This window comes from Amphiura filiformis, chromosome 13, assembly GCF_039555335.1.
Source record: "Amphiura filiformis chromosome 13, Afil_fr2py, whole genome shotgun sequence".
NCBI classification, from domain to species: Eukaryota; Metazoa; Echinodermata; class Ophiuroidea; order Amphilepidida; family Amphiuridae; genus Amphiura; species Amphiura filiformis.
In genome coordinates, this window is record NC_092640.1 from 42,149,899 (window position 1) to 42,169,147 (window position 19,249).

General features: G+C 36.5%; 1 protein-coding gene across 1 annotated transcript; it reads left to right on the forward strand.

Annotated features, from left to right (window-relative positions):
* The first annotated feature begins 4,831 nt into the window (after positions 1-4,831).
* LOC140167672 (ras-related and estrogen-regulated growth inhibitor-like) lies at positions 4,832-8,716 on the forward strand. Its single transcript, XM_072190972.1, has 2 exons — positions 4,832-4,927; positions 8,300-8,716. The coding sequence occupies exons 1-2, from the start codon at positions 4,832-4,834 to the stop codon at positions 8,714-8,716; spliced, it is 513 nt and encodes a 170-aa protein (XP_072047073.1).
* Positions 8,717-19,249: the final 10,533 nt, after the last annotated feature.

The window sequence follows — 19,249 nt, forward strand, 5'->3', positions numbered from 1 at the left end:
TCATTACAAAGGAAGGAATTCATAACGATAAATCTTTGCGAAACAAATTTTGAACCGGTTGTTGTGACCTTGGTTGATAAAGCGCACTTTTAACGTTCATTTAGACTGGATTCTGTAAACATTTGCAACAAGTTTCTGCATTTTCAGATGCAGAGAAGTCAAAACAATTCAAATATTGGGAAATTTAATCAAAATACGTTGTATTTTCGACTAAAGGCACTTTTGAAAAAGTTTTACATTTTGTAAGGATAATCGTATTTTCGCTGACCTCAAATTTAATTAAAATGTTAAGGTTTCCGAAAAATGGGAACAAATTCTATCATAAGACAAACGGAAAATCAATTCTATCAAATTGCCTTCATATGAGCATCAGACCTCCCACATAGGTAAATTTGTCCCTAAATGTTTCAAATATATGACTTTCTACTTCCGATTTTGGTAATCCTTCCCACAAGGCATTATTTTTGGCTATGTTATCACATATGTCCCATAGTGCATTGCATTCATATTTCTCGCCCTTTCCTGCTCATAAGGCCGCATTTATTCTACATGTATAAGCAATGGTCGCTTGACTGCAGCCTAAGAATTGAAAATGTCATGTCATAGAAATGTTACGTCACCGATGACCATCGTGTTGGGATATAATCCCGAGGATTATGATATAACAATAGCGGTTGAAGTGTATAGAAACGTGAATGTACATTTCGGCAATGTGTTTGGAACTTTGATGATGGTTCGTTGTGGCACAGCGTCATCATCCCTATATCTTCGTGTCAAAAATTGCCGTGATAGTACGGCGAATCCTCTCGTTTTCAATAGCTACGCATGGCGATTTTGTTCGAGATAGGCCGAGCAACTCAGGCTAAGCATACCATTTACACCATACGACTATCATATGAGATACCACCAAGTTTCTATTCTACACATTATTACGATTTGTGCATGCTCTAGTACCCCATATGATGTTGCTATTTCGATTCGATTTCGATTTGTTTTCAGGTAAAACCCAGATTTTGTTTTTAATACACTACCTTGAAATTAAATACACTAATTAGCGGCCATTGCTGTTTGATCATAGTGCACTTACGTCCACGGCGAATTCACCGTGACCTTTCCAGCCATAAACCCGCTTATTGAACATGTTGAAGATTAAACCGATATATGCAGTACTAAACCATTATATAGTAATCTATTGTCCAATGCAAATTTATTACCACCTGATAATATTGATCCAATGAGCGACCGAATTGTCCGTTACGGACGACTAATCCAATCGATAATGACTCTATTGACATGTACGAACAGAGCCCCACTGACCGAGTTTTGGGATATTTTTCACTGGTTTGCAGCTGTTTGCTGTCATTTACTCATCAAGACGGAGTACCGTTATTATAAGGACTATGCCAATTATTTAAAGATTGACATGACTGTAGAGAATAAGCCATAATTGATTGACAAAAAGTACTAAATTTGTACATATGACGGTTTTATGACGCCAATCTTCAAAATACGATCAAAAAATGGCTGCCCGGTGAAGTAAAATGTGCATTGGAATAACACGGCGAGTTTGGATAGATCTTTTTAATAAAAATGTATGTTCCTCCGTTATTAAAGCTTGTACCGGATTGAAGATTCAGATATTTGGAAAAGAATAAGTAATTGAAACAGAGAGGAAGTACTAAAATCATAGCTTTTATACTTTTTTATATATACTGCGCCAATAAAGTATCCTTACAGTTGGAAAAATAATCACAATTTCAAAACTGAACAATATTGGGGTAAATTTTTATCTAATCCTGCACATTATGACACCACAATGAATCCAATGTGACTTCAAGAAGCAAAGTTACAAGCATTTGATTAGACGAAGGTCCAGTTTTAAAAGTGACAAGCTGGCCTATTCAGAACTCCACAGACTAGACATCTGGTTTGAGAGTGGTGAATGGCTAATTTATGCTTTTGGCTTTAATTTAAAACAAAAGGAACAAAAGAAAACTGAAACAAAAGAACTGACATATAAAATGAAAGTTATGAAAAGTACAGAGAAGCAAAAACTGAAATAAAAACTGCTTTAAATAACGCTTCACTGCAGAAACTGTGTTGTCTCTTTGTTTCGTTTGTTGGCATCTTTTTGCGCCTTGTATAGGCCAGTTTGTCACTTTTAAAACTGGCCCTTCATCTATTCAATGGCTTGTAACTTTACTTCTTGAGGTCACATTGGATTCAATGTGGTGTCATAATGTGCAGGATTTCATAATGCATCTATTAACAAAACGAATTTACTCCAATATTGTTCAGGTTTGAAATTGTGATTATTTTTCCAACTGTAAGGATACTTTATTGGCGCAGTATAATTATGATACTAACTAGTTCATCCCCAATAGCTACGATACAGCGCTACCAGTAGGGTTCAATTGCCTATTGTGAGTGTCCCTGTGTTGTGTGCATACATGTAGTTAACACTAACTGCATGATGTGTGGATATATTTTACTGCATTTTATAAGCAACGATTTTTAAATCGTAAATAAAAATTGTGATATATTTAGGAACACATTTAGCCCATTCACCTAAGATCCAGGTGCTTGTATAGAATATTCAATCACCGTGTCTATAACACAATACATATGTAAACTTTCTTTATCTGTGTCAATAATAGAGTATTGATTTCAATAGCATTGAATACATTTTGAGTTTGTACTTAATTTACCAGTGAGCGATCTAGCTATCGAATTCTAGCCAATCAGATAGGACTCCTTTTCTTGCGTTCGGTGAAATACCAATCGCCCGTCGCTCACCAACGGAGTATGGAGCTGTATGGAAAAATATTTATAATATAGGGTGTTGACACTGTGTGTGGTTCCGTCTCATCTACTATTTCCATGAGATGACTGAAAATGGTCCTTTCAAATAGATTTTTTTGTCTTCGAATGACAAATTGGTTAAAAGAACTACATGTTTCAGCAGGTACGTAAAGGACCATTACATCTACATATCATTAAATTATTTGAAAAACTTAATTTAAATGGTACAATGAGTCGAAAATTAGCAAATGTTACTGAACTAAAACCTGAATAAATTTTCACCCCACCAAAAAATAAAGGGTATCAGATGGAAGCTGAGCCTTTCAACTAAATAAAGTTCTGTGTACGTGAAGTCCAATTTGGCTAAAGAAAGTCAAGACCACACAAAATATCAAGCTTCTCAATTATAAACAGCCAGACAACGGGTCCTCATATTGAAAACAACAGAACGATTGAATGGTTTCCTGTCAGCAAAATGCATACATCACCCTGTCCTTGTGTACTATATACAAAGGCCCCATTGTTATTTAGATAGATGGCTACACAACAACGCACTGCCAGGAAAAAAACTAGGCGCGAAATTCTATCTGTATTTTCAATGCAATGGCGTGCTCGCTTTTGGGCCATTTTTTGGCGGGTATGTTTCCCCGGAATTTTGAGTTGGTGGGTCTTTGGGAACTGACGGCGTACCGGTCTTTTGGAGCTGCGAACAAGTAAAATGGGGACTTTTGGAGCTGCGAACAGTCAAAATCAAGGGTCTTTCATGGCTTTTTGGTTGAAGTCGCCTGAAAACAACCCAGAAATATGAGGAATGAGCAATTTTTGGGTCTTTTAGAGCTGAAATTATCAAAATCAAGGGTCTTTCGGAGCTCTATTTTGGCCAAGTATAGCGGGTTTTTATGAGCTGCGAAATCCAAAAAGTGACATCTTTCCGGGGGAACATACCCGTATGGTCCGATGTGTTCAGTGACCCCCCCCGGACTGGACCAGCCTCCTGCATTTGATAAACAGTAACACCATGATCATTATTTGCCTGTATTATGGATGAGTCAGCCAATGTTGACATAACTGTAAAGTTGGATATCCACCACAAAAGAATAGCTTCTGGCATTTATTTATCTTAACTCCTCAACAATGGTCACTGACCTCAATCAATTAACTAAATTAATAATAATATAAATAATAATAATAATAATAATAATAATAATACATGATAATAATAATACATTTATATAAATTAATAAAAGTTGTAAAATTAAATATTAGAAATATTCATCTCATTCATTTAGGCCTAGGCATATCAAACTTATTTCTCCACTGGAAATTATGAAATAACTAAACAGCCAATCGATCAGAACCCATCACTCCAGAGATCAACAGTAAATCAACATTCATTATACACAAAAATGAATATCGTTTTTGGGGCGCCCTCTACGGAGGGGCACCATATAGGCTTGACTTTGTGAAAAGTTTCTAATTTCACTCTTGCTAGATTTACTCCGCAATTGTTTTGCTAAAATTATGCCCAGCTCAGAAATAAAACCACAATATGCTTGGATTTTATTTTATTATTGTTTTCTGATATGCACGGGATAAAATGGTGTGCGTATATTCTTTGTTTAAAATACAAAATTAATGGACTTATAAAAACACCAAATAAACCGCGACCTTTGATATGGCTTAAACCAGTTTACCGCCTCTTATAACCCGATAGACAGTGACCCACACTATGAACCACAATAGCCTAATCTCAATGGCATAATCCAATAACCTCAATTAAACAATCATAGTGCAAAATTTGACCTAAGTTGCAGAGTGTGAGTTTTTGTACCTAAAGTTTCAAAGTCATTAAATGAATGTGCAAATGTATTGGGGTTAAAGAACCGTGTGCTGATAGATGCGCATGTTGTGGATCCCAGTGCAAGTTGACCATTAAAATAAGCAAACATTGCTGGGTAGATAACAGCTTACCAACAAGAAATCATCACCACTGCCTATGCATTCTTTTTGTGATGACCTTCAAGATATGATGGCTATCAGAAACCCGGGATCAGAAACAGAGATAAGGTTGTTTATTCTACCAGAAGTATTGAGCCTTGAGGCAGATATGAAATATGCTGGATATGTTTGTTTTTTTTGTGGATGCAATGTGCAGTAATCAACCAAATTTGGCGAATGATTCAATTTTAATCCAGATTGATACCAAACACATTAAAGTTTGGTACATTTTAATGAAAATATGATATTTTCTTTTGAATTAATGCTGGGCCAAATTTTCTTCTTACCAACAAGACAGCAATGAAATCATCACCACTGTTCGAAGTTTTATAATATTAATAGTCAATAGTCGTTATCAGGTGTTGCAATGATTTACATTTGCAGACCTGCTGGATACCAGCACGGAACGGGATATGTTTGAATGATAATAGATCCATTGTCCATAGGGATGTCAATTTAGATAATATTACATCCCGAATTGAAATGTTTATGAATGATATAATTAAGATCTTTTAAAAACATCAATATTGTCTTTTCATGATCATGTTACATAATTTTGGAATGACAAGTTCTTTGAATGCTAGTAACTTTTTGTGTGTGGCACAACTAACCGGGTGGGAAATATTGGTATTATTGGTTAATACCACTAATACTAGGAAGTACTCAAGAATGTTGAAAGCTGAATTAAAAAATGGGTGCTAAATAAATCAGATGAAAAATAAAGTTTTAGGCCCTAACTATGACCTTTTCCAATTTTAGTTTTAGCTTTTTAACAAATAAAAAACTAAACATTGGTAAATGGCAAAAGACAGAAAAGGCAAAAAGATCGAATAAATTTAGAGTTATGTATAGGCCTAAGCTAAAGCTGTAGGAGTTATGATATTGTTATGAACATTATGGACATAGGCGTAGATTCCGGGGGTGGGATAAATCTCCAATATTTTGATATGTGGGTTTCTGACCAAATTAACATCATATTTGGCCATTTTAGCCTAAAAAGTAGGAGTCATGTAGACCCATTTATATAGACACATTTTCAAATCAGCTTTCAACATGAAAATGCCCGGTCACAGTATTTTCCAGTATATCTGGTGGTATTTATCAATAATTTTCCACCCGGTTAATCAATTATTCCACACACAAATAATTATTATCATTCCATGTACTTGTTAATGTAAAATTATGAAACATGATCTTCATCTATGGCGTTGTCTTTTTAAAGATAGTTCTTGTTACTTTTTAATGCTAAGAATCTTTTTGGATATATCAAATTGTAGAATCTTAGACTTTCAGTGTATCGAGGATGTTACAGAGGTTGTATAGATGTGTCGAGGATGTTACGTTTATGAACAAAACGTTACGTTTGTATTTTCAACATTGTTAATCATTGCTAGTGTATGTTAACAAATGAAAGTTCTGTAATTTTTTTAAATTCTTCAATGCTACAAAAATGCAAGTATTCTTTTGGATATCATCAAATTGTAAATTTCTAGTCCGATTTTCAGTGTGTTAACAACTATGTATCAAAGACGTTACATTCATGTACAAAACATTAACGTTCTTATCTTGTAAACATTGTATACCCATAGCTACTTTTATGAAGAATGAATGTTCTGTAATTGTTTTTTATCCTTCATTTCTATTTGATTTTCAGTGTATTAGCAAGTAGATGATGTATATGTATCACAGACGTTATACATTTAAAAAAAATTAACATTTTCGTTTGGTCAACATAGGCGTAGATCCCGGGTGGGGGATAACCCACCCCACCCCCATATTATGCCAGGGGGAGCTTACTTATTTGTTTCTTCTATACTATTCATCATATACCCATGCATAATGAAATTCAACAATATTCAATATCCAACGCAATATCCTAACTACAAAATAGGCCCCCAAAACAGAACTCATAATAGCAAATCGACACGAAAGCTTCATTCCAATTTATTTCATCCAAAACGGTCCTGTCATACACCTTCCCCAATCAAACACATTTCTCTTGCATTTGATCATCTTCTACTCTTCCCAAAAAAAAATCATTATAAAACCAAATCTACACACCATGAAATTCATCATATCACGTCCAAGCTCACATCGGGCGCCCCGTTCCTTTTTTAAAGGAATTTTTATTTATTAATAATTGACAGATAGGAACAAAATGAGTACTCCTCATATCTGCACAATAACACCATCCCTAAACACGATTCTTTTGTCCACTTTTATGCACTAGGTTGACTTTTTCATACAGCAAAAGAATTTTCATTCAATCAATCTCTGAAGCAAGTATATGTCAAGTATCATCTGATCATTATCCATCACGTTCCAATCGGGTTGATATCGTTGAAGTTGTTGCTCTGTCGATTTCAGTTATTATTTTTGCTTTAATTATCAACAGTTTAATCGGAATGAAGCATGCCTTATTACCTGGCCTCTGACTAAGATAGCAGTGATCAGCATGATCAGTGACAATGGCCTTGTTACTTATTTATAACCCTTACATACCAAGGCCATTGAAGAGTTTTGCATATAGATTTGATATCTTCAAACGTGATGCGTTTTGCATACGTAATGACTTCCAGGAATGACATTTAAGTGAGAAGGAAAGCTTCCCAGATACCCTTGCCCTTATTAGCTCTTATTGAAACATGTTCATGTTGAAATGTGAATTTTCTTTGAAGGGACGCAACAGGCTACAGTTTCCGTCAAATATTCTCAGAATGCCATGCATTGTCATGGGCTCAACATAATTTGGAATTTCTTGATACCTATGAAAACCGCTTGTAATTTTAGGCCCAAAACACGGCGTTTATCGGGCTAAAAAGGAAGATGTAAGGGGTACTTCTTCATTTATTTTTCTTCGAGATCCAATGGAAAAAAATAGGGAGCGTGTCCCCTCCCCCGCGCTTCCGTCACCTCTGGATAAACACGTATGTTTCTTTTTTTATACCGAGTATGCAATTTCGGTTGAGTGTGTTTTTGGTGGACAATAGGTGTAAATAGCCAAAATTTGAATGGAAACAGGAAAAGTTCCCCACGCAAATTACGATCGTAGTAGTAGTATTTTGTCCCAGTGAATGCGCGCACCGCTTCAGTTTTCGCGACAGAAGATGTAGTAAGGAATACCGTAAAGCATGTGAGGATACGGGTAGCCATATTGGGGTGAATTTTGAGTGACAAATTACTGAGATCAGTGAAAATTCGTTTACGAATAAAATTTACCACAAAGCAATAAAATCAAGATGATTTCACTTAGCTGCTTCGTATGGTGTTGTGCAACCCTTAATGTTATTGTGTGTTCATCTTGGTCTTCATAGGATGTCAACGATGTAGTTAATCATTTTTCCCACCATGCTCTTGGTAGTTGAAAGTAGCATGGAGTGAATGAACTACCGGTTTAAAGTTTGTCAGTATATATTTATGCTACAGAATATCTCAAATTAATTTCTGTTAAAATCACATTTTTACTTAACGTGACCTTATTTGTTTTTCTATTTTGCAGGAGGAAACGATACACAGAGAAGGTCATATAAGATGGGCGGATGGCTTCTTATTAATATACAGCATCACGGACAGAAAAAGTTTTGAAGACATTGTGCAAATCAAAAACTATCTTGATGAAATCAAGAAAGCCAGAAATGTTTCTCTAGTAATTATTGGTAACAAAAATGACTTGGATCACATTCGTGAAGTGACGGTGGAAGAAGGCGAAAAATGCGCACAAGATCTAGCATGTGCTTTCTTTGAGAGCTCCGCTTGTTCCGGAGATGAGAACATACGTGAAGCCTTTCATGAACTCTACAGAGAGGTTAGAAGAAGAAAAGCCATAGAGAATGGGAAAGGAAGGCGAAGAAGCTCTATCCAACAGATGAAACAGGTTTTGAATAAAACTTTTACAAAGATCAACAATAGACAATAGAGCTGTTTTGGAATCTGATGGGGAAGTATTCACTTCGTTTACCATGAAGTTTATATCCTGATGCTAAAGTGACATGAGGAAATATAACAGAAAAACCACGGAATCAGTATTTTGATAAGATCGCTATAATTATATGCGAAACATAATATTTACCATGTTTACCATGGATATTATATACATTAAACAGCCATGTACACTTTTATAAATCATATACCTAATTAGTAAATTCGTGAGAGAGACCACTACATGGAGGCTACCATTACAACTGGGTGCCAGTGTCTGGAAAGAGACACCTATAACACACAATGGGACTACACTTTTTAATCGACAGCTGTTGTCATCAGCAACTTAACACACATAATTTGGTGTAAAAACTATCAAAAAAATAACCGCTAATTGTTTACATTTAACAGGGTTCACCATTCTCATCATTTGAATTTAGTAGTCAGTCGTTTTATGAAAACCAACGAATATCCACATTTCGTCTTTCTACTCATTTGCGAGGAGCGCGTGCTTCTCTATGTACATGCTTTTTCTGATATATTGTCGTGTAATGGCTGCTCCCATGCATGGTGAATTTATAAATTCGATTTATAAACATAGTGTACAGGGCTGTTAGTATCAAAACGTGGATTGACCCTGGTAAAATGGATCGAAATGTAATTACTGTCTTCAAATATTTTAACACACGATTGCGAAAGAAAGTAATTTTATAATATAAAACCAAGGATGAAACAAGTACAGTAAAAACTGATAAAAATGTTTTGACATTAATCATTGTTAATCCATTTTTCATTCAAAAGATTAAGAGGGTTCGAATAAATACATAAGAGCTAATCTTAAGTCCATTACAAGGAAAGAAAGAAAAAAAAAACAGCGCGTTTTGTTAAACATTTGTAATAAAACGAATCACATTTACCATAAAAACCATTGAGGCTGTTAATCGGTTCACCTAGCTTAAAACAACTGGGCTGTTAAATTGTTGGTTCCGGTGTCGGTCACCCACCTTTACAGAGCAAAATATAGAATGAGAGAGTGAGAGGGAGGGAGAGAGAAAGAGTCGGGGGAGGGAGGGAGTGAGGGTGGGAGAGGTCGTTTCTTACCTTTTCTCCCGTAACGTCCTAAAGTTTTCGATAAGTTTATTTTCTACCAAACTGAAGGCAATTATGATAGATACAAATTATTAAGATTTATCACAGCAAACACATAACATGTATAAATGGTATTAATACGTTTTCTTAAAAGTAAAACGTTTTGCTAATAACATTAAATGTCGGATTATAAAACAAATCAAAACGTTTTAAAACATTTTGTATGAAAAAGGTGACATCTTGTTATGGATATAATTTATAAATCTTACTATACTAAGGGACCGATATTTACGGCAGGGGGGGAATGGGTGTTTTGGCAAAAATATCGACAAAAAATTTCGTGTTCCCCCCTCGCGTCTGCTCAAAATTTTCGCGTTCCCCCTTGTTTTCCCAATTTTCTCCATTTAAAATTTAACAAGCCCCCCTCCTGGTTCAACTAAAAATTGCAGGTTCCCCCCTCAAGACCACAAAAAAATTTCGTGTTCCCCCCTAAATTTACCCATTCCCCCTGCCATAAATAACGATCGCTCCCTAAACAAATAAATGTTCATTTATACCAAATATTGGTCAAAAAATGCTATTTTGAAGTGTGTGATTTAACAAAGTATCGATATAATACAGAAAGGTACCCATTGGTTTTAAAGTAAATTGATAAGTTTTGTACGTGACTCTTCGTTTATGGTTTTTCAATGTGCTACTTCTAATGCTTCAGGCAACCGTTATTTAATACATTCCCCTTCTATTTCTTAAAATGTTTAACTTCTAACGAATGTTTGATGACGCAAAATCGATATATTTCCACCTGACATTCTACATAACATATTATCGATTTAACGCCATCAAACATTCGTTATAACTCAAACATTACTGTTAATACATTAGAATGGAAATAGACTAAAACGAAGACATGTTACATCTAATTCGAATACTCAGAATCTGTGGTGGCCATTATACTATCCTTTTGAATCACAATACATCTACCTGAGCACGAGCTGCTATGGAATGTTGTCCAGGCGCAACAAATGAAACTATTGTATTCCTGGTATGTTCGTTAGCGTCGAACCGATCTGAATACCAGAATCACAATACACCTACCTGAGCACGAGCTGCTATGGACTGTTGTCCAGGCACAACATGTGACACTATTGTATTCCTGGTATGTTTGTTAGCATCCAATCGATCTGAATACCAGAATCGCAATACATCTACCTGCGTATGAGCTGCTATGGATGGAATGTTGTCCAGATGCAACAGGTGCAACTATTGTATTTCAGCTATGTTCGTTAGCGTCCAGTCAATCTGAATACCAGACGCACAATACATCACGTTTTATAGTTAATTGGTGACAAAAACTTAAATAATTGTGCATTTTGATAACGCATATTTTGTTGTGAATTTTGCAGGATGCCGAATCATGCCGTATCTATGCCATTTCACTGTAAACAAAAATGCGTTACTCTAAAGACAAAATAATATGATACGTCGTTACATGTATTCTGCAGTATGTCGACATCATGACGTAATGTATTATTATTCAAGTATATAAAAGGTTCACAAACTATAATAAATCGAGTTGCCGACAAAATTAAAATACTCTAACGGATGTTTTCAGTGCTGGGATTTTGGTAGCCTATTTTGTTTTACACAACTGGTGCAATTTACAATGTCAGATGTTGTTACTTTCTGTCATAATGATTCATTATGTGCGAAAAGATGCAATTTTGACAACTTTAAATTAAATTACACCAGGAGTGCGCAACATCTTCTGACAAGGAGGAATTCTATTCATCTCTATCTGACCACCTGGATGGTATGAAAAGACACAACATCCATCGGCGATTTTAATGCCAGAATAGGAACAGACAGTCATCTTTCCCATCCTTGGGTCATTGGACCACATTGCTACCATGATTCAACAAATGACAATGGTGAGCGTCTGGTCAACACCTGCCAGGAGTACAATCTCAGACCGGCCCAGATGAGATTCCCGCAACCCAGGAACCGTCTCTGGACTTGGACCCATCCAGCTGGATCAACCCATGCACAGCTAGATCACATACTAATAAACAGCAAGTGGGTAAATTCTCTCCGCAACTGTTGAGCATACAACTCAGTAGAAGTGGACTCCGATCATCGTATTGTGAGCATCCGTCTAGCTGCCAGTCTGCGAACTAGCAAAGGAAAACCTTGTAAGAGACCAAAATTCAACTGGAAGAAGTTGCAAGATCCTGATACAAAGGAGGAATTTCAGCTGGAGCTATCAAACAGATTCCAGGTCTTGAGTCTGGATGACACCACACCCATCTCTGACAGGTATGAGACCTTCGAAACAGCGGTCCGTGAAGTTGCCGAGAAAGTTATTGGAAAGCAAGAGCCATGCGGACTACCAAGTTGGGTATCAGATGCAACCATCAGACTTAAACTTGAAAGGGATGAGGCCAAAAAGCGGTACTCCATTTCAAAGTCTCGTCAATCTAGAGAAAGATGGAGGAACTTGAACACCAGCCTTAACAACTCCTATAAATCTGATGAGCTTGCTACCCTCAATAAGCAGATGGCCGACGAGATGGGGAATTATACCACCACCTGGAAAATTATACACTCGCTTTCTGGGAAGAACTCAAGGAAAGGGGTGAAAGTCAAAAAGAGAGATGGATCAGCTCCAACCAGTGACCATGAACTGCTTGAGGAATGGAAGGAATATTTTAGCTCACTCCTTAACAACGACAGTGGCACAGCAGCTTCAGAACTTCCTGCACCAGCTGTTGAAGATCTTTCTATTATAACTGAGCCCCCAACTCGTGAAGAAGTAGTCAAAGCAATATCACCCATGAAGACCAACAAGGCAGCAGGATTGGACTGTGCTATAACTGCAGAAGCACTTCAGGGAGGAGGGGATAGCATGATTGATATGATTCTCGAATTCTGTATGGAAGTATTCTCAACGCTGACACCACCACGTCAATGGGTTACGAATGTAATCATTCCTCTACCAAAGAAAGGTGACCTCTCTCTCATGACAAACTACCGTGGTATTTCGCTTATGTCCATTGCCGCAAAAGTGTACAACAAGATCCTTCTGAACAGGATCCGACCCCACATTGATCCTTTACTGAGAAGTAACCAGGCTGGCTTTAGATCTGGTCGCAGCTGTGCTCAGCAAATACACATTTGAGGAGGATTATGGAAGGCTTCAAGGAGTACCAACTTCCCTTAACAGTCACTTTTGTGGACTTCAAAAAAGCCTTCGACTCCATCAACAGGTCCGTCATGTTTTCAGTGCTGCGGCATTATGGAATACCAAAGGTTGCGGTCAATGCCATCCAGGTGCTCTACAAAGACTCCAATAGTGCCGTTATGGTAGATGGCAGTATCTCAGAGCCTTTCCAAGTAACAACTGGAGTGCTTCAGGGTGATGTGTTGGCACCATTCCTGTTTATTATCCTGGTAGACTACCTTCTGATGAAATCAACTTCTGGAATTGACGCTGGAATTGTTACCTACCCACGTCGGTCAAGCAGGTATCCTGCCAAGATGCTGAATGACCTGGATTTTGCTGATGATATTGCCCTGCTGGAATCTTCCATAGACCGGGCCCAGTCACAGCTTACTAGGACTGCAACTGCAGCAGCAGATCTAGGCCTTGTAATCAGCACACCTAAGACAGAATATATGACTGCAAACTGTAACGCCCAACCAGCACTTGAAGTCTATGGTAGTACCATCAACCATGTCACAGACTTCAGGTATTTGGGTTCCAAGATGGGCTCTAGTGTTGGAGACCTAAAAAAGAAGAAAAGCACTAGCCTGGGCAGCTTTCTGGAAACTGGAACGCCTTTGGAGAAGCCCGTCCCTGCCAATCGAAACAAAAATCAAGCTGTTTCAGACAACGTGTGTTACTGTCTTTCTGTACGGGTGCGAGTCATGGGTAATTACCAAGGACATGGAAAACAAGATCAATGCATTTGCAACATCTTGCTACAGAGTCATGTTAAACATCAAGCGTGTGGATCTGATTCCAAACGAAACCATCTACAACCTGACCAACACCACTCCACTGGTTGCCAGAGTCAAGATTCATCAACTCAAATTTCTCGGCCATATACTGCGAGCCTGTGAAAGAATATGCGCTTTATATTCCACCACATGGGAAGAGGAAACCGGGACGACCGCGCACACTGTACTTACAGTATGTCCAGCACCTCCTGGGAGATACTGAAGGGATGCTGCAGCCAAACAAAATTGATGATGAAATTACATTATGCGTGCTTTGTGAGAGTTTTAATAGATCCATGATGGATTGAAGTGCATTTTGTTCTTACATACCATTGTCACAGAACGCAACGAAGTCTGACATTGTGAATTGGACAAGGGGTATAATACTAAATAACCAACCATTAACCATTGGAATTTTTGTTAATTAATTTTTGTCAACATCACCAACTTTTCGATTCATTTTCAAATGTCTTGGGGGAACTTGGAACTTGTAAAACCGTATTTCATTTTATTTTTACAAGTTTATCAAGTCCAATGAATTTGAATTCAATAATCTTAAAAGATTTCATGTTAAGAATGTGCAAGATGTTACTTTGTAAGATTGTTTTTGAAAATAAAACAAAATGACGAATACATAAATCTCCGACTGTGAAGTGCATCATTATAGGGGCAGTGCGTAAGTTATATAAACTGGGCTCAAAAAGAAACTTATAATTTTTCACAAGATCATATCTTAAATTTTTGTGCATAAAAATGAACCAAATTGCACACATGATTACGTGAATAATCTACTCTAAACACTGGTGAGTAACCAAACAGTTGACCAGCTGACACAACAGCAAAATGCACTGACATGGAACACCTTCCTGGACCACATTCACAGCACAAAACTCTTTTGCTGGGCTGGGTTCCAATTATTCGCCTGTACATGAAAAAAATTACACACAGGATTACTTCAATACTCTACTCTAAACACATGTCAGTAACGAAACAGTTGTCCAGCTGACACAACAGCAAAATACACTGACATGGAAAAGCTTCCTGGACCACATTCACAGCTCAATAATTGGCACCCAACACAAGAAATCTGTGAGTAAAAGGAATAGTGTGAAACAAGACCTGTTTCCTGAAAAAAAATGTATGAAAAGCAGAAGCAGCCCGTTTCACACTATTCCACTTACTCTTGAGAAATAATCACCTGTGTAAGGATCTTGTACGCATTCTCACATATTTCTTTTGCTGGGTGCCAATTATTCGCCTGTGAAAGTGGTCCAAGAAGCTGTTCCGTGTCAGTGCATTTTGCTGTTGTGTCAGTTGCACAACTCACAGCTGGGTTTTGACTGATGGGGAACGAACCATGAATGTGCTTCCTCATTCGGAGGTTACGTAAAATCATCGGTTCAAAGTACAAAGAGAGGCGTACCTGCCCGTTAGTTTTGAGAATAGTAGATTATTATCCGTTGACTGTCACATTTTGTCCCGGTGTTTTTCGGGCATTCGTAATCTAATTACAGACATGTGTCGAATAAATGTCTACAATTACATTTTTTGCAATGTGTAATCAACAATCTCTATGTCTCATATTTATTTTGCTGCGATACCACCGGATTTCAGACTACGTTTTAAAAATCACAATTGCAGCATTTATAAATAACTCATATGTCTGGTTTCCCAACTGACATGAATATTTTCATAGACTTGATAAACTACGTCAACTACGGGAATATTATATCCTTCGAGATTACTTGTAAGAGCAGTCTAGTGTAAAAAGATTAAACTTATTTTCAAGGATGGCAGACTTTGCCATTCACTAATAAAACTGTTTGTGAAACCTTACATCGTAACTGTCAGAGTACAGATCATTACATTAATTTTTATCATAGAAAGTTGTAAACTCTGCAACAAGTAAAAATTTAATGTACAGCACATGTCACTACATGTGGCACGCACTCTTATTTCAGTCAGTTATAATGTACATGAGACCTCTCCAATTCGCGACCTATATCGCTTGCATAGATTCAGGCTATCTAAACACCTCTGTTTGTTGGGTATCAAAGACCTATCACACCCAAAAGAATCCAATTTGAGTTCAAGATGTGTCAGCCAGTGAGCATGAAGAGAGTAAATAGTGGGGCACTATTAACATACAAATCCATTTACATTCCAATTACGCGAAGAGCTTTCAAACTGTCAGAGGAGAGAACATTTCCTGCACGTTTTGGAGATAGGAAGTAAGGTTGATCTTAGATTTATTTTGTCAATTGTAAATATATCTGATATTGAGGAATTTGAATGGGTATTAAGGAGCGTGAAAAGTGGTTATAAAGAAATGCACTTTATAGCTTAATGGTGCACAAGGACATGTACCCTGTTCATTCATGGCAAATGCTGGGTTTTAACTGATGGAGAAACGAACCATGAAAATGCTTCCTCATTCAGAGGGGATCGACGTAAAACCGCCGGTTCTAAGTACAAGGTCACACGTATGTAATTAAAGACAGAGATATAAACAATTTATCGCGTCTGACGTCATCTGTCAATCAAATTCGAGCACGGTTTGTTTACAAGTGTTGTGATGATAACTTGCTGAACGCGGATTTATAACCGGTCGCCTTATTGTTAATTTTGCACCTTTCGACATGCAAACCATCTCAAAAGTTAGGTCTTTATAGTTGGAAACTTTCTTTGGTGAAGGCACCATGTCCACAATGCCTAGAAAAGCTACTTTTTGCCTTGTAAAAGTACGTAATTTTTCGCCATTTGCTGCTATTCCTTTTCTCCGATCAGCACCCGATAGATCGGTCTTCCTTTTACGCGCTGATTAACCTGTGTAAACCAATCGAGGATCGTAATTGACAGTGACATCAGACGCGATAAATTGTTTTTATCTCTGTTTTTAATTATAGCTGTCAGTTTTGAGAAGAGTAGATTATTATCCCCTGATGGGAAAACGAACCATGAAAGTGCTTCCTCATTCGAAGGGGGCGTAAAACCGTCGAGTCTAAGTACAAAGAATCGCGTAGCTGTCAGTTACTTTTGAGAAGAGTAGATTAATATCACTTGACTTTCTCAATTTGTCCCAGTGCTTTTTGGGTATTCGTGATCTTACCACAGATATGAAATATACAATTACAGTTTTTTGCAAAGTGTATAACCAACAATCGCTATGCTCCATATTCATTTTGATGCGATACTATCGGCTAACTGGCTGCTTTTGTTTTTATCAAAATTGTTGCATTTATTCACATTATCTGGTTTTCCAACTGACATGAATATTTAAGCTAGATTTTAAACTACTTTGCGTTTCTTTATATCTCCGCAGATGCATTGTATTGTTCTGCATGTAGACCTGTAACTTACATGTATGATATGATCAGATTAGCAATATAAATTTGCATATTATGTAAATAATTATGTGGATGATATCAGTTTTGATCAGTTTTGATGCACGTATTCTCCGTATTTGAATTTAGATCAACTACAATACTTTTATACATAATTATACCAAATATACATTTTCTATTCCAGCATTTCGCTTCATTTAACTACTATTTTCATCACACTACATTGCATTGCATTGTATTGTATTGCGTTGCGTTGCGTTGCATTGCATTGCATTGTATTGTATTGTATTGTATTGTATTGTATTGTATTGTATTGTATTGTATTGTATTGGACCGTACTTGCATTGCATTACATTGTATTGTATGGCATGTCATGGCATCGCATGGCAAGGGATTGCATTACATTAAACTCCCGATTAAACTGCACTACATTGCATTGCATTGCATTGCATTGCATTGCATTAGATTTCATTGCATTGCATTGCATTGCATTGCATTACATTACATTGCATTGCATTGCATTGCATTGCATTGCATTGCATTGCATTGCATTGCATTGCATTGCACTGTATTGTGCAGTGCACTGTATCGCCTTGCATTGCATTACAATGTATAACATACATTAAATTAAATTAAATTAAATTACTTTACATTACATTACATTACATTACATTGGATTACATTACATTACATTACATTACATTGCATTGCATTGCATTACATTACTTTACTTTACTTTACATTACATTACATTACATTACATTACATTACATTATATTACATTACATTACATTACATTACATTACATTACATTACATTACATTACATTACATTACATTACATTACATTACATTACTACATTATATTACATTACATTACATTACATTGGATTACATTACATTACATTACACTACATTATATTACATTACATTACATTACATTACATTACATTACATTACACTACATTATATTACATTACATTGGATGGCATTGCATTGCATTGCACTACAATACTTATCAATACATTCCATTACATTTGCGTTGCATTGCTTTACATTACATTACAATATATTACACTACATTTCATCTCGTACAATACAAATCATTATTTATTACAATAAACTACCCTACACTACACACTATCTTATTCGCCTCATCCTTCTTCTTCTCCGCCTTCTTCACACCTTCCTCCTCCTCTCATTCTTCTTCTTCTTCTTCTTCTTCTTCTTCTTCTTCTTCTTCTTCTTCTTCTTCTTCTTCTTCGTCGTCTTCGTAATGATTTGAAGCTCGGATGGCAAACAAATCTGCTGTTTGTTGTTGTTTTTGTTGTTGTTTTGTGAGCAGGTGTACATGTGAGGTAACTCTAGTTAACATTGATTTATGTTATATCCACCGGTAAGCCCATTTCCTCGTGCAATGTACGTCACTACTTTATAGTTCCTTGCGAAAGCGAAAAACACTAAACAGGAAAGTCAAACTTGCGTGCAATGTAATTGTACCACGCAATACTGTGTTTGTCAAATTTCAAGAATTGTCTCAGCATATTTACTCCTGACTGCATGGGAATGTTTGACTGATTATTTGCATCTTCTTTCACCTTTTATATTTGTTTGTTGTTTTCTTCGTTTGTTTGCTCTCTTTGTTTACTTCATTTGCTTGTCAACTTGTCTGTTTGTAGATTGTAGATTTAAAAGGTTAAAAATATTGAATTTAAAAGAGTTCTTCGCATGCAGTGAAAGTATCGCCTGCGAAAAGTGATGGAATTATGGACACTGGATTCCAACTATGAAATTAATGTGATAGTCAGAATCATTTGCTTTTAACTAGATCATAAATATCGAAACATGATACGTTGGTTATGTGTAAATCAAGCCGACCACCTACATTTGATGTTAAGGTACCGTTAAGAACTCAGTCACTTTTAAAGTATTGGGCCTAAAACACAGATATTTAGACCAGTTCTAGGGAATTATAACATAACACTCACATGGCCGTTTTGATCTTAAAATATAGATCCAAATATAAAACAGATAACTCTTATTTGGTTACTTTTTGGTTTCACTGAAGAGAGCCATAAGATTTAAATAAATTATTTTGCTAAT